At 37.1% G+C, this 16,283-nt stretch overlaps 1 protein-coding gene across 5 annotated transcripts in view; it reads right to left on the bottom strand.

The window, feature by feature from the left end:
• Positions 1 to 563: 563 nt before the first annotated feature.
• Positions 564 to 16,283, bottom strand: part of LOC108045308 (transcription factor E2f1) — a 64,749-nt gene continuing 49,029 nt past the window's right edge. For all 5 annotated transcript variants that reach the window (XM_044457226.1, XM_044457227.1, XM_044457228.1 and 2 more), the window contains 5 exons: positions 7,840 to 8,625; positions 6,997 to 7,716; positions 4,566 to 4,806; positions 3,444 to 4,244; positions 564 to 1,924 (listed from right to left, as the gene is read on the bottom strand). In XM_044457226.1, coding sequence (XP_044313161.1) covers positions 1,797 to 1,924; positions 3,444 to 4,244; positions 4,566 to 4,806; positions 6,997 to 7,716; positions 7,840 to 8,298 — 2,349 coding nt within the window. In that variant the 5' untranslated portion in view covers positions 8,299 to 8,625 and the 3' untranslated portion in view covers positions 564 to 1,796. The remainder of the gene's footprint in view (positions 1,925 to 3,443; positions 4,245 to 4,565; positions 4,807 to 6,996; positions 7,717 to 7,839; positions 8,626 to 16,283) is intronic.

Here is a 16,283-nt window from a genome sequence, read left to right as displayed (position 1 = left end):
ACATATGTATGTATTTACATTGTACACAGTTGCAATTGCCCGGCAAAGATAACTCCTTTCAAAGAAAGCTATTCGCTATACCCGTTACTCGTGTTGTGCAAACATTTATATATTATTTAATACTTAATATTATATTAAGTTGTTTAGCTGAGTAACGGGTATCTAATAGTCGAGGCACTCGACTATAGCGTTCTCTCTTGTTTATTCTTCTCGCTAGGGCCTGACCAGCGTTCCCCCAAAGCTCATTTCAGCAAGTTTTTTTGTATTTTTTTCGTCGATCTGAGTACCGGGTTGGAAATAAGTCCTGACGAAAAGTGTTTGGCAGCTGGTTTGTCTCTCGCTCTCTCGCATAACTGACGAACTGATTTCCTCGATCTGAGTACTAGCCTTTAAGTTAAAACGTTTCGAACCCAAATCGGCAACGCAAAATTATGACGGCCTTGTTGGTAGATGAAGGCTTGTTCAATCTAGATTCAGAAGTGACCAATATCTCGAGTATTATTTAGGTAATACTTTGATACCCCAATATATGGCAGTTTGAGACTACATTAAAACAATAGAAATTTAGTTTCAAAACTTTTTTGTTTCTTTAAATTTGTCTTTGTTTTTCTAATATTTATTTTTTTCATGTGTTTGTTGTTAAAAGAACGAAAAGTATCTAACAAAATGTGTTTTCTCTTACAAAAATTAAACGTACAATTATTGAAAGGTTTCAGAAGTTTGCGGTTCTCCTTCTTTTATTTGTTGATTTTATACAAGTTAATGATTTGCTTTTGTTTGCTGCATTTATTGTTTAGCTAAATATTTAACTTCTAGGCGAAAGTTTAAATAATTATGTATGTACTTGTAGTTGACTCTGTTAAGTTGTTGGTTGTTTGTTTTGTGGGATGATTTGGCTTCTAGAATAAACTGCTATTGGGCCCATGTGTGTGTGTTTATAGTTTAAATTTTATAACAATAACAAATTATTATACATAGTTATAGCTTTAATAATAGTAATTAAAAATCAATCAATTAATTCAAGCAAATTCACAGAATGGCAGAAGAAGTTTTGGTTGCATGCGTAACTAAAACAGGAAGAAAATGGATATGAGGGAAAAATTTGAGGATTAAGGTCGGGGGCCCAGTTCTTGTGCTTTCTTCTCTTCTTCTGCTGCTCCGTTTAAATTTAAAACGTCTTCAATCTTTTTTTTTACAATTTGAAATTGATTTTTTTTTTATTGGTTTAATTTTATGTTTTTCTAATTAAAATTTATTTGTGTGTGTTGGTACTTTAATTACTAATTTACAGACAGTTGAAGCCAAAATAAGTTGTTTGATAGGAAGGAAGAATTCGCTTTTTGTGTGTTTTAACCATCATATTCCTGATTCTGCTTTTGCTTCTCTTTTGTTTTATTATAAGGCTAAAATTGAAATTTTTAAAAAAATGTGCCTTTTTTTGCAAAACTCTCTTTGTCTCTCGAGAGGGTGAGTTTTCGTAAATTAGATTTTGGGTTTTTGTTTTGTTTCTCTTAAATTAGATTGGGTTATAAATTTTAAATGTATATAATTTTAAGCTTAAAACTTTACACACAACTTAGTTTCATTAAGTTTGCTGATTCGCTTTTTGTGTTTTACTTTTGGATTTTTCTTTTGTGGGTTTTGCATACAAATAAATTAAATATTTTTAATTTGCTTTTTTTGTTTGATTTTTTTTGTTTTTGCCATTTGTATATAATTTAAAATTATAAACACCCCCCGAATCCCAATTGTTGTAGATATATGCGTGTGTGAGTGTGTTTGATGGACGTCTCTTCTTAGGGTCCATAGCCATCCGAACTAAAGCCGAACAAGCGATCGATGCCCTCGTTGGCGTTCAGCGCATAAGGATAGTCAATGTCGTCCGGCGGATTGATAGACACAAAAGCAATATCGTTACTGAAGTCTGTAAATAAAAATGACACACGTTATTTGGTTTTCACACAACATTTCATTGAGTTTTTCAGCATAAGACTGTTAAATGTTTTACATTGGATTATGGTCGAAAGCCGTGAACAAACATAGAGGAGGAAGAGAGAGCTGATAGAGCGAGAGATGTTGTGGATGCATGTTTGAAATTCACGCCAGAGCTGAATCTCATGGTGCTACAGAATTTCAATTTCAAAATGAACAATTGGCCCTGGAGCGGTCAGTGTTGTCAGTGCAGACCCACGAGAATTCAGTTCCAAAATGAATTTGACACGAGGACGATTGCTGACGAGGCGACGGGTTGTATGTCGATATATATACATTTATGCACTAAAATAATTATTACATTGTCAAATTATATTGTTAATAAATGGTTAGTATGTTAATGTGAGCACAATGAATGAGTTAATGTTTTGCATGATTTTTACATTATATTAGTTTTTAAATAAATTTACAGTAGTTTTTTTTAAATTCTTCGATTTTTATTTATATATAGGGGTCACAGAAATCACATCCTCTCCAAATTGTATTTTAATTCCAAATTGCGTTGCCACAGAATAGAGGTTTAAATTGGTCTGATGAGATATGGGCTGTACCCTAAACTATTGACTGAATATTTTTTACAAGTACAAGATATAATTAAATTTGTGACTCTTGGGATTTTTTTTTATTTATTGGGAATTCAAAAATGGCAAGTATTTCTTATTTATCTGACGAACAAATAAAATTTATTAAATAACTGCCTTTCTGTTTTAAACTGTGGTCAGGATAACGGGGATTCCCAATTCACTAGGGATTTCTGTGGGCCCATGATAAAAACCCAGAATAGGAAAAAATAAAATCAAAATGTCAATATTGAACTGATTCTCGTTGGCCGAAATGTGGCAATAACAAAATAAAACGTCTTAACAAAATATTAGAAATTTTTGTTTCCTTGTTTTTATGTTGCTTTAAGGAATACACACCCAGCAAGAACTCAGACTGTGATGCGGCTTTTGGATACACGCAGGTCACAGAGAAAGTTCTTGACAAGTGCGCCTCATTGGTACAGTCCCCTGTTAGGTCCATAGTTAAAGGTTAGCTGCGGTTATTTACATACCGACGACAAAGAAACTTTTGCGAAATGATTATGGATTTATGGCGGCGGGCGAAAGCAAGCACGATCAGAATTATTGTTATTTGCAGTTGGGGTCAAAATAATAGATTTAAAAGAAATTGTACATTGATATACAATTGTAAATTACATTTATCGTAATAATACATTTTTTATTATTGAAATTGTTTAAAAAAACGGAAACTTCTGTCTAACCGAAGTATTTTGCAGACATTTTTCAAAGAGACGGGAATAACAAGACATTTCAGGGACATCCATTGGCAAAAGTTATAATAAATATTAAAATACAAGTTTAAGAATTATTAAATTATTTATAAAACCTGCAACTATTATTTTAACCGCTGGGAGGGGAGGACAACTTAAGGTGGTCACAAATACTTACAGTCCGCGTCCGCGCCAATGTCGCTGAAGAGAGCATCGAGGCCACCATCGCAGTCATCACCGCTGGGCGGCAGGCTGTGGCGACTATGGCTGAATGGTTGAAGGGGATCTGCATTGGCGCCAGCGCCAGCGATGCTGCCATAGCCGCCGTCCCCGCTGCTGATGCTGTTGTTGCTATCCGGCACGGCAGCGAATTGCATCTGCAGCGAGCTTATCGCCGATGATTGCGTTACTGTTGCCGCTCGCGATGTTGCAGCTGCTGCTACAGATGTTGTGGTTGCTTCTTCCATTGCACAATTATACATGGGCACATCGCTGCGTCGCTGTGTACTGCTGTAGCCTAATGTGGGTGGTTGGGAGTTGCTGCTGTTGTGGCTGCTATGATTGCTGTGGTTGCTGTTACTGTTGTTATGACTATTAAGCGTAGTGGTTGCTGCTGTTGCTGTTCCGCTGCCTGCGGCAATTGCTGCGGCTGCTGCCGCCCGACGTCGCTTTGTGGGCGTGGGAGGCGAGGATTCTGTTAAGCTGCTGAACAGCTCCTGGATGGAAGTCTGATGGTGCTGCTGCTGGAACTGATGGCTACGGACCACCGGATTCGTCAGTGTCGGCACCAGCTGACTCAGCTCCGTGTCCACATCGTCCTCCTCCGGCTGCTGCAGCATTTGTTGCTGCTGCTGCTGGTTCAGATGATGAGGCTGGGCCATCGCAATATCACAAATGTTATTATATTCAGGATGGGACTGCTTGGCGGCTTCCTCGATCGATTTGCTGAGGTTACGGGCCGAGCGGTAGGACATCGGAACTGCAATTAAAGATAAAATCATTAGTAAATTATTCCAGAGTGGGCAGGAAGGTAATTGTCTTTTATTATTAAATCCAAGAGTTACAAAAAGTATTAAATACAATCTACGCCTTAATTCGCTTTAGGTTGGTTGGTTTTTGTATATATAGAAATCTAGTTTTTTGTTGTTGTTTTTAAAATAAATAGTTTCTTATTCCATCAAACAATATTAATTTGTGATCATAATAAAAAATATAACAATTATATTCATTTTTAATTTTTAGTATTTAATACAAGTATCATATCATAAGATACTCCGGAATACAGTGGCCTTTAACTCACCTTTGGTGCTCAGGGCATCGATATTGTTGAAGAGCGGATCGTTCAGACGCTGGTTGGTCAGTGGATGCAGTCGAGTAGAGGTGGCCGTTCGAACGCATCCTGCTCCGGGAGCTCCCATGTAGCCCGCGCCAGCCGCAATTGGCGAATTCTCCGGCGAGGTGTCATGGCAGAGAAAGACGTTGATCTCTCCGCTGTTCTCCGCCTTCACGTAAATTTCGCGCGGCAGTTTTGTGTTGGGCAGCTGAAAAATTAAAAAAATAAAAGGTTTTAACCAAACTGCAAGTTAATATACATCAATTAAATATAGATAAATGGCAACTGCGAAACAAACTAACTTTTAAGTTGAAATTTTTAAGCGGTCGGCGACTGCTCTGCAGCTAGAGACAAACACAAATGAAGCACGCCTGAGGATTTTTTTGCCGCTCGCGTATTTTTAGAAATTATATTTTCTTTTATACTGTTTTGCGCCCCCCATCGGTTTCTTATATTTTATTTTTTATAATATCGCCCCCATAGGTTTCTTATATTTTTATTTTTTATATTCGCTCTTTTCTATTGTTGTTTCGGATTCGGCTATTGGTGTTATCCGAGGGCTTAAAAGATTCCTACACATAATAATCCTTGCATTTTATTCTGCAAATCAAGATGTCTGCAGTTTTGCTTTCTAGTTCAAATTTCTTGAGTACAAGCTCTCGTACATTTCAAGGCTAGCGGAAACATTGAAATAGTTAAAAATAGTACGGCATCTGGAAAACCGCTCAACGACAGCGGTCATTGGAAAACTTCGTTGGACGAGGCCATGAATTTACTTGATATCAATAAGAATATGGCAAGGTGGAGCGGCGAGACTTTCTATTTTGCTACCATGTCTGCCGCTGCGATGGGCTTCTATAAATAAGTGCCACGTTTAATGGCATGCAGACAATAAGAGGAAGCACAGCTGACTAGAAGGCAAGGCACAGCTAGGAAAAAACTCTGACGTAGACAAGGGTATTTGGGAACTGCACAATTTAGACAGAGATATGAGCCGTCGGTAAATAAATAAAAAGGACAAGAAAGGAAAGCTAACTTCGGGCGGAGCCGAAATTGATATACCCTTGCAGAATACTCTGTAAATTATATTCTACAAAATTATTCATATGATGCATTCTTAATACTCATAAAAAATCTCAACTTGCTTACTTTAAAAACACCAAAGTTATGGCATTTCCAATCGTTCAGTTATATGGCAGCTATAGGATATAGTCGGCCGATCCTTATGAAATTTGGTGGGTCGGATTGATTGGCCAATAATAAAACCCTTAGAAAATCCGAACTCCCTAACTTAACAAACACCAAAGTTATGGCATTTCCGATCAATCAGTTATATGGCGGCTATAGGATATAGTCGGCCGATCCCGGCCGTTCCGACCTATGTATATATACTGCGTGCAAAGGAAAGAAGGGTGTGTGCAAAATTTCAATTCGATAGCTTTAAAACTGAGAGAAACAGACAGACGGACAGAAGGACATGCTTATATCAACTCAGGAGGTGATCCTGATCAAGAATTTATATACTTTATAGGGTCGGAGATGTCTCCTTCACTGCGTTGCAAACTTTTGACCAAAATTATAATACCCTCTGCAAGGGTATAACAAGAGAGGAAGCTAAGTTCGGCAAGCCGAAGTTATTATACCCTTGCAGTTATTACAAATCGACTACATTTCGATTTCTATGCCTATATCACTAAAAACAATGAAGCTATGTCGATTTTGCGCTTGATTTTGCCATCGTTTCTATTGCAGCTAGATGACATTATTGTCCGATTTTGTAGTAAATAATTACTATATCTCAAAGGAAACAGCAAAATAAAATTTGTTTTCATTTTTATTTTTTATATATGAAATAGATGTCCGATTTGAATTTAATTAAAACCGTAATTCCATAGTATTTAACTTATAACCAAATCCCAAGCAACCAAAACAAAAAACAGACGGACGGACGGACAGACGGACGGACGGACAGACGGACGGACGGACGGCGGACGGATGGACAGACAGACGGACGGACATGGCTAGACCGACTCTCCTGGTAATGCTGATCAAGAATATATATTATTTATAGGGTCGGAAACGTCTCCTTCACTGCGTAGCAGTCTTTTGACTGAAATTATTATACCCTCTGGAAGAAGGGTCGCCACGGGCGAACAATTAGACGTCTATGGCTAGGATCGATTCCGGTAGTGCTCCTGATCCAGAACTCGTGTTGCATAGTTTTCAACCAATACTGTAAACACTTAATTAACGGGAATAATTATTTGTCTTTTTTTCTTTTTATCATCATTAAATGGGCAACTCAACAATCTATCTCTAAAATCACCTAAAATTCACCTAATTTTCTTGAAATTCTGGATTCTCTTTTCCCTCTATTATCCCTTAACCTAGTACTCACCACCAGCTTGGCCTCGGGCGGCGCCTTAATCACAATAACGATCTGATCTTTAAAGAGATCCACGTTAAGCAGGTCGTTTTGTGTGACGTAGGCCATGCCACCGGCATTTTCCACCTCATTCGAGATCTCGGTAAGGTTTCCGCGCATCTGGTCGATAGCCATGTTGAGTTCGTTCTCCAGTTGCTCCAGCCTTTCCGATTCCGCCTCGATACGTTGCGATCGCTCCTGGCTGACCATCGACTGTCCGCAACGCCACTGAATGTTGTTCTTCGACTTCTTTTCCAGAATGTTTATGCCTTCAAGGACATTGGTGATGTCATAGATGCGTCGCTTTTGAACGTGCAACCGATTGGAGGCCTCGTTCAGGTCCACCACGCCATCTGGTGACTCTTGCAGCATGTCCACAAACTTTTTCGTCAGTATCCCCAGCGAGGTATCAGCCCGATTGCGGTCGCCGCTCGAGGAACTAGCCATTGAAGCGGCAAGCGGCGTCGACAGGACAAAGGAATGATGCGATGCCGGCTTGGACACCCGCTCCACAACATCCTCGTCCAGGTCAGTCCCCACTTCGTGGTGCACCTGGTGTTGGCTGTGTCGCAGCTGCTGGGGCGTGCTGCTGGCCACATGCTTTTGGTAGATTACCGTATGGTGGTGCGCGCTCTGCTTAGCCTGTTTCTTCGGGTGAATCTCGTCATTAACGGCGTGAGGCCGGCGTTTAACCTAAGTTGAAGAAGGTTAACAATTATTCAGTCAAAAAGGTACTTTTCCTTATCATCAAGGAAAAACTAAAACGCTTTTGATTTCATATTTTCCACATAGTTTTAAACAAAAACTGCAACCCACCTTGTAATAGTTTGTGATATCGTTGGACTTGCCGGTCGCCTTGCGCAGCTGATGATTTTGGTGATGCTGCTGCAATTGCTGCTGAGCATGGCCCGCCGTTGCCGTCGCTGCTGTCGCCACTCCCGCCGTGTCGTGCTTCTTATCCAGACTGATGTAGACATGATCCCGCAGATGTGCTGCCACGCCGCTGTTGCTGTTGCTGTTGCTATTGCTGTTACTGTCGCTGCTGCTCAAACCGTGATCATATTCTAAATCGATGGCTTCGTTCTTAATCACAATATTGTTGTTGATGTTGGTAGTGCCGCCGAGCAGGTCGTAGTTAAGTCTGCGGGCGACCATTGTGTGGCCAGTTGCCCCGCCCGCGCCATAGTGTTGCTGGTGTCGCTGGGTGTTGCTAGCGGTGTTGTTGCTGCTGTTGCTGTTGTTGATGGGGGCAACATTCACAAAGAACTTCGACATTTCGCTGCCGATTCCTCCCCTGATTCTTATGCGACTCTGCGCCGCACTCTCTCTCTTTTCCTCTATGTCTGTCTATATAAATATATATATGTATATTGTATATATATACATATATATACATATGCGGTTGATTCTGTTAATTTCGCCTCAGTCGGCAATCGCTGGCATTATTTTGTAGCATACTTTTAAGTACTGTCTTCGAAGAGTTGCCACCCAGTCGGAATTCCCAGCTCTTGATCGGTTGACTTATTGTACTGCCTGTTTATCGTTACTTCTGTTGTTTTTTTTTTCTTATCAACTAAATTAGCACCTAAGGATTCTTCACATCTGCAAAAGAACAAACAAAGAATAGATAAGGTTACATTTTTATGTGCGATCTTTATTGGCGATTATTTATAGCTAGTTTGACCTGCTTTCTCAATATTTTATGCATTTGGCACATTACACTTTTGATCCGTCTTTCATTTGTTCCAGTCGGGCGAAACAACAAATTAAAATGCGCAAACCGACTAGCGAACGAACGAATGTACATATGTACATATGTATGTGAAAATGCAAATAAACGCGAAACGAAAGGCAATGGCGAAATAAAACAGTTTCACGACTATAGAAAAAGAGAGATGAAAAAAGAGATAGCTGATAGGGAAACAGGTAAATAACCAAACAGACTCTGCGACGGCTATTTATTCCAACCCCAACTAGAAATTTGATAACAAACCGCGAATAATGAACATTTCTCTACAGTAAACACAGCAGTTTAACCATAATTCTTAGATTTTTTTGTAATTTGTAAGGGAGTGTCGTATAAATCTCATATCGATACTTCACAAGGACACATAATAAACATAAACATAAGAAACAACGAAGTTATAATTTTATTTCCTTTTTTCCCAATTGTCATGGCTAGATCGACTCTCCTGGTGATGTTGATCAAAAATAAAGGATCGGAAACGTCTCAGTCACTGAGATGCAAACTTTTTACTGAAATTATAACACCCCCTGCGAGAACTTTAAAACTTTAGAGATTTCTAAGAAAACTAAAATAACACTGCTTGATTAATAAAATGACAAATATTAATTAAAAAATCGTAGAAGCAAACATCAAAGCATTACAAAAATGTAATTTAACAAAAAAGGAAGCTAACTTCGGCAAGCCGAAGGACTACATTTCGATTTCTATGCCTATATTACTAAAAACAATGAAGCTGTGTCGACTTCGCGCTGCATTTTGTCATCGTTTCTATGACAGCTTTATAATATTGTTGTCCGATTTTAATTTAATTAAAACCGTAATTCCATAATATTTTATAATTACCAAATCCCAAAGAACAAAAAAAAATTAAAAACAAAAAAGTTATAATTTTATGGAATTTTTTTTTCGATTGTTCCTATGGGAGCTATATGATATAGTCGCCCGATCGGGCTCGTTCCGACATACATATATACTTCCAGCAAGATAGCTTTAAAACTGAGAGAATAGTTACCGTAGAAACGGACAGACGGTCGGGCGGACAGTCGGACGGAGGGTATAAAAACACATCCTGATTTCTTCTGTTTTTAAGCCTAGTATCCAGATCGACAAACGAGTATGCTAGCGTAAAAACTTTAATCTTTCCAGTGTGACCAAAATTTCGAGAGTTCATCGGACTTAAGCGTGCTACGGTCGTACTGTCAATCAGCTGGGTTTGTTGACAAGCAGTTAAAATTCAAATATCGCATTTGCGGGAAAGAGCCTTTAAAAGATATTATCAAATACCTTGGCAAGACAAGTCTGCCGGTGTACAAAGAAATTAAAAAACAATACAATTTAAATTTAACAGTTGTTTTTTTTAATTTACTGATAATTATTTGCTAATTAAAAGTTCATAGCTGCACTTTTGTTGTGTTAAATGTACATTCTGGACCTAAAAAACATTTTGCTCTGACAAGAGGCACCCCAGATAGTATTAATGTTATTTTGTCCTCACATGTAAACACCTGCAATCGACTTTTGTGAGTTTTTTGAGTTTTTCCCTCCATTTCTTATAATGTTCACTGAGAAGCGCACGCCAAAAGATTAAATTTTTTAATCTTTTCCGCTAGGGTTCACCCAAAGTTATTTTCCGCAGACTGGCAACGCTATGGAATTTTCTGGTATTTTTTTCGTCGATCAGGAGACCGACGTGAAAAAAAGGCCCGACGAAAAGTGAACGCCAGCTATTTGCCTCTCGCTCTCTCTCATGACTGGCGTACGGTTTACGTCGAAGTGGATACTAGGCTTTAAAATCAAAAAATATAAGTGTACCCCTTCTGAAAAAAATTGGAAAAAAGATTGACTGGGAAAAAGGGTTTAGGATTTGAACGAGTTAAAACATTTAACATTGTTGATTTTTTATAGAAACGTATAATATGCAGCCAAGCCACATAAAACCATACGATAAACAGAAACCTCAAACCTTACTTAGGAAAAAAATCTAAAATGGATAAACAAAAAATGCTAAGTTCAAACGAACCGGATTCAACTGTTAAGCCTAGTATCCAGATCGACAAACGAGTATGCTAGCGTAAAAACTTTAATCTTTCCAGTGTGACCAAAATTTCGAGAGTTCATCGGATTTAAGCGTGCTACGGTCGTACTGTCAGTCAGCTGGGTTTGTTGACAAGCAGTTAAAATTCAAATATCGTATTTGCGGGAAAGAGCCTTTAAAAGATAGTATCAACTGCTTTGGCAAGACAAGTCTGCCGCTGTACAAAGAAGTTAAAAAACAATACAATTTAAATTTAACAGTTGTTTTTTTTTTAATTTTATGATAATTATTTGCTAATTTAAAGTTCATAGCTGCACTTTTATTGTGTTTTTTCGTACATTCTGGACCTAAAAAACATTTTGCTCTGACAAGAGGCACCCCAGATAGTATTAATGTTATTTTGTCCTCACATGTAAACACCTGCAATCGACTTTTGTGAGTTTTTTGAGTTTTTCCCTCCATTTCTTATAATGTTCAGTGAGAAGCGCACGCCAAAAGATTAAATTTTTTAATCTTTCCGCTAGGGTTCACCCAAAGTTCATTTCCGCAGACTGGCAACGCTATGCAATTTTCTGGTATTTTTTTCGTCGATCAGGAGACCGAAGTGAAAAAAAGGCCCGACGAAAAGTGAACGCCAGCTGTTTGCCTCTCGCTCTCTCTCATGACTGGCGTACGGTTTACGTCGAAGTGGATACTAGGCTTAAGGAGAAGGGACAAGGGGGAATGATCTAAAGCATGCCGAAACTATTTCTGAATCCAAGAAGAAGACTCGTATAAGTTCGCGCACAAAATGTCAATAAACTCGGCATAAAATATTGAACAATCAATATGTGTGGAAGAATGAGAAAGCAAAGGCAACAAACGAAAAAGAAGACAAAATGTAGAAACAAGAAAAACCATCGGGTAAAGAAGAAAATAACGTTATTGCCGCGACCGGCTTCAACCGCTTTTGGCGAAATACAAGCCACGGCCAGTCTACAGTCTAAACACTGAAAGGAAATCTTGTACATATTTTTCATACATAGGTATTTAAAACACATAAAAAAGGTTTTCATCAGATTTTAGATCTTTTTTTTATAATGACAATCCTGTTTTGCAAATATTTTAGAGTTATGATAATTAATAGTTTTTATTCACTTGTTTTCTGTGTGCCTACTCTTGTTGCACAATCCCGACTTAAAGTTCATTGGGGAAATTCTGGCCCCATTCGCAAACAAGTGAGCATGAATGGAGGACAATAACAACAAATTAAAAAGCTCAAATCAGGGTAAAAAGAAGAAAAACAAGAAAGAAAAGCTAACTTCGGGCGGATCCGAAGTTGATATACCCTTGCAGAATATTCTGTAAATTATATTCTCCAAAACTATTCATATGATGTATTCTTAATACTCATAAAAAATCAATTTGGTAGGTCGGATTAATTGGCCAAAAATAAAACCCATAGAAAATCCCAACTTCCTAACTTAACAAACACCAAAGTTATGGCATTTCCGATCGTTCAGTTATATGGCGGCTATAGGATATAGTCGGCCGATCCTTATGGAATTTGGTAGGTCGATTGATTGGCCAAAAATAAAACCCATAGAAAATCCCAACTTCTTAACTTTACAAACACCAAAGTTATGGCATTTCCGATCAAACAGTTGTATGGTAGTTATAGAATATAGTCGGCCGATCCCGGCCGTTCCGACTTATATACTGCGTGCAAAGGAAAGAAGAGTGTGTGCAAAGTTTCAATTCGATATCTTTAAAACTGAGAGACTAGTTTGCGTAGAAATAGACAGGAAAGCAAAGTATGTACCCTTGCAGTTATTGCAAATCGACTACATTTCGATTTCTATGCCTATATTACTAAAATCAATGTAGCTGTGTCGACTTTGCACTGCATTTTGCCATCGTTTCTTTGGCAGCTATATGATGTTGTTGTCCGATTTTAACTTAATTCCATAATATTTACAAAGTTATAATTAAAAAAAAAAATTTTTTTCGGATTTTTCTATGGCAGCGCATGATACAGTCGCCATATCTGGCTTGTTCCGACAATAAAAATACCTGCAATAAAAAGTCAACTTTTGGGAAAGTTTCAAGCATACAGCTTTAAAACTGAGGGACTAGTTTGCGTAGAAACGGACGGACGGACAAACGGACATGGCTAGATCGACTCTCCTGGTGATGATGATTAAGAATATATATACTTTATAGGGTCACTGCGTTGCAAACTTTTGACTGAAATTATAATACTCTCTTGCAAGGGTATAAAAACGGACAGGTAAAATGGCAATTAGCACTGCACGCACTGCAAGCAATGTTAATTTGCATGAATTTAGCAAAATGGTTGTGAATTTAGCAAAATGGTTGTGAATTTAGCAAAATGGAACAAACGCGAACATAAGCGGTTTTTCCCTCAACTCCACTAGCTGATAATAGTTCTAAAAGTAGAAAAAAACATAAAAGGTGATAGCGCAAATAAATGTCGCCAAAGTAAAATGAACCACAGACCTTTATAATGTCGTATGGAATTTGCTGAAACTTGCAAGAAATTTGAATGACAAACGCGCCTGACTAGCCATCCAAGATGACATTGCACAGTGGCCTTGAAGGACAAAATTTGCATTTAAAATTTACCCTGATTCACAGAAGCTAAACTTATAATCTACTTTTGAGTATTTCGGACAGACTAATATATAATCTGACAAAACTTTAGTTGTGACATGAACAATTTACAAAAAATTGCACATTGTCAATGTCAGGTTAAATTCATGTAATGGATTTCTACACTGTCATGTGTTATAGTGTTTAAAAAACTAAGGACCATAAGAATTCCAAAAAAAAACAAGAGAGAACGCTATAGTCGGGTGCCCCGACTATCAGATACCCGTTACTCAGGTAAAGGGAGTGCGAGGGAGATGGAGATAGAAACTTTGATCACGCATAACTTTTTAACGAATGGTCCGATTTGAAAAATTTCTTCTACATTAGGTATTGATAAACACAATAAAACTGCATTTTTACTTTTCCGAAATATTTAAATTTTTAAAATCGTATATAAGCGATTGTGAGCGTTAAAGGGGGCGTGGCACCTTTTTAAAACAAACTTGCGCTGCGTAGGAACTCCTAGAATCTGCATGCAAAATGCCAATCTTCTAGCTTTTATAGTTTCCGAGATCTCAGCGTTCATACGGACAGACAGACAGACAGACGGACATGGCTATATCGACTCGGCACGCTTCCTTCTAGCTGTTACATACTTTTGCACGAATACAATATACCCTTTTACTCTACGAGTAACGGGTATAATAAGTAGGCTACAAGTTTTATTTAAAATAGATTATAGAATTTATATAATTGTATCAGTTTTCTAAATCCCAAAACTTATATAAGCTATCACAGAAACACAAGACAAACATAAGCAAGAGTAACAAGTATACCACTGCACTTGCTCAAAACGTATTTTTCATTGTCATAGCTTTTATAGTGATTTGGTTCTATGTAGATATCAAATCCATTACTCTACTCTACATTATTAATGAATTCATATGTATATAATATTTTGGTTCCCGTAACAGTGGGGTTTTTAAATTATTGGATAAAGGATGAAAATTACCAAATTACTAATAGAGTTTACATTTTTAGTTTACTCTACAATGTGACACACTTCCTTCTCTTTCTCTCTCCCACTGTCATTGTTCCAATAAATTACAGTCTCGTTGGCAACAACTTAAGGGGGTATATACCTTTTTTTGTCGAAAAAAATAGGAAAGTTTGAATTTTTTATGTATGTAACTATTGTTTTTATTAAATGAATGATTATATTTTCTGAAAGTTTAGATTGTTGACAATGTTTATGCAAAAATTTTTGAAAAAATATTTAATAGTTGTTAAGGGTTGGCTGTTTCCCTTAAACGCCTTTTTTTTAAAGAGCCTTGCGGTGATAATTCCCCAGGACGTATGGGTCAACTGATACCGAAAAAATAAAAATATTTCATTAGTTTAAAGTAGTATCCTGTACTTGAACGAACGTTTTTAAAAAATTTTTTTTTTTGTGCATACGGGATCGTTTTATTCAAAAAATTACGTTTTTGGACGCTTAAATTCTTACAAAACTATCTATTTCGACGAAATAAAAATTTTTACATGAAAAAACGATTGTTCAAGTACTAATAAAATTCATTACGAACATTTAAAAAAAAATTTGAAGAAAATCGGTTCAGTAGTTTTTCGCCAATCCATATCACCGCAAACTCATTTTTAAAAAAAACCATTTCGAGGTATTCGCGTTTAAAGTTTCAAGTTTGGGTTCGGGCGGGGACGAGGCGCGCGGCTAGGAGCGCTGTAACTTTTTATCTACAGCTCAAATCTCTATGAAAATTTTGGGAAATATTCTCAAGAAGTTGTTCTTTAAGATAAAGCAAAAAAAAAATCTCGATTTTTTGAAAATGAAAAAGGTATATACCCCCTTAATTCCATTTTTTCGTATCCATTTCTACATTAGCCAAAAGCTTTCCAGTGATTCTTCAAGCATGTGTTAATGCGTTGGTGTGTATTTAAGTTTAAAAAAGCGGTATCCGCTTACAGATGAACGAGCTTAGGTAATTCAAGTCCTATACAATGAAACCGTATACATTCTCTCTCTTTCTCCCTTTAAAATAAAAGTCATGTGGGCAGACACAAGGCGAATGCAGAAAGAGAAGAGAGAGGAAAAAGGTACCTAAAAAAACCAGGTAGGTTCTTATTTAAGTTTCTTTTGATCGGCACGCAAAATTCGAACAAGTAGGAAATATTTTGCATCTAAAATTACGGTGGGACGTATAAACTTACCCAAACACAATTTAGAAAAAAACGGGTAAAGGGGAGATTGGGAAGCCTTGAACAAATAAAATTCAAAAAACACCAGTCTTTTTTCATAAATCAACATTTTTTGCTGGCCTTTAAATTCAAAAATAAATTTCAAATTCTTAAACAAAAATATTTTAGGTTAAATTAAACTTGTACTTTTTATTTAAATATACATACTTTTTAAATATTATATTATTTATGTATACACCCAAATTTCTTACTTCATTTATACTATATATTGGACCTTAAATAAGTTTGTTTAAATAAGACCTAATTATAGTAAGCTTGTCTAAGTCTAGGCAATTAAAATATAATTCGCTCAAGAAATTCTTGATTTTTAACCCTCGAAAAAATGGTATCTTGAAGGTAATGTATCTTTATTTGTATAATAAAACTTCAAAGTGCACTTGTCATTTAACCTAACAGCAGAATGGAAAGCACAAGGCGAAGCAAACAGAAAAAAATAACATTATGCAAACAGGGAAAATACGAAGCGGTGAACGGAAAATCGTGAAAAATGTAGCATGCACGGGAAGTAAAATAACAAGTATTTCTTTTTTTTATCTTTTTCTCTTTCTTTCTCTTTTCGATCAACATTGGCGCAACAGAGCGGATCAACAATAAAAAGTAGAATAGCTTTTC

The sequence above is a fragment of the Drosophila rhopaloa genome, unplaced genomic scaffold, assembly GCF_018152115.1.
Source record: "Drosophila rhopaloa isolate 14029-0021.01 unplaced genomic scaffold, ASM1815211v1 contig_155, whole genome shotgun sequence".
Classification (NCBI taxonomy): Eukaryota; Metazoa; Arthropoda; class Insecta; order Diptera; family Drosophilidae; genus Drosophila; species Drosophila rhopaloa.
Note: the sequence above shows the minus strand (reverse complement) of the source record. Positions and strands in the feature narration are given on the sequence as shown.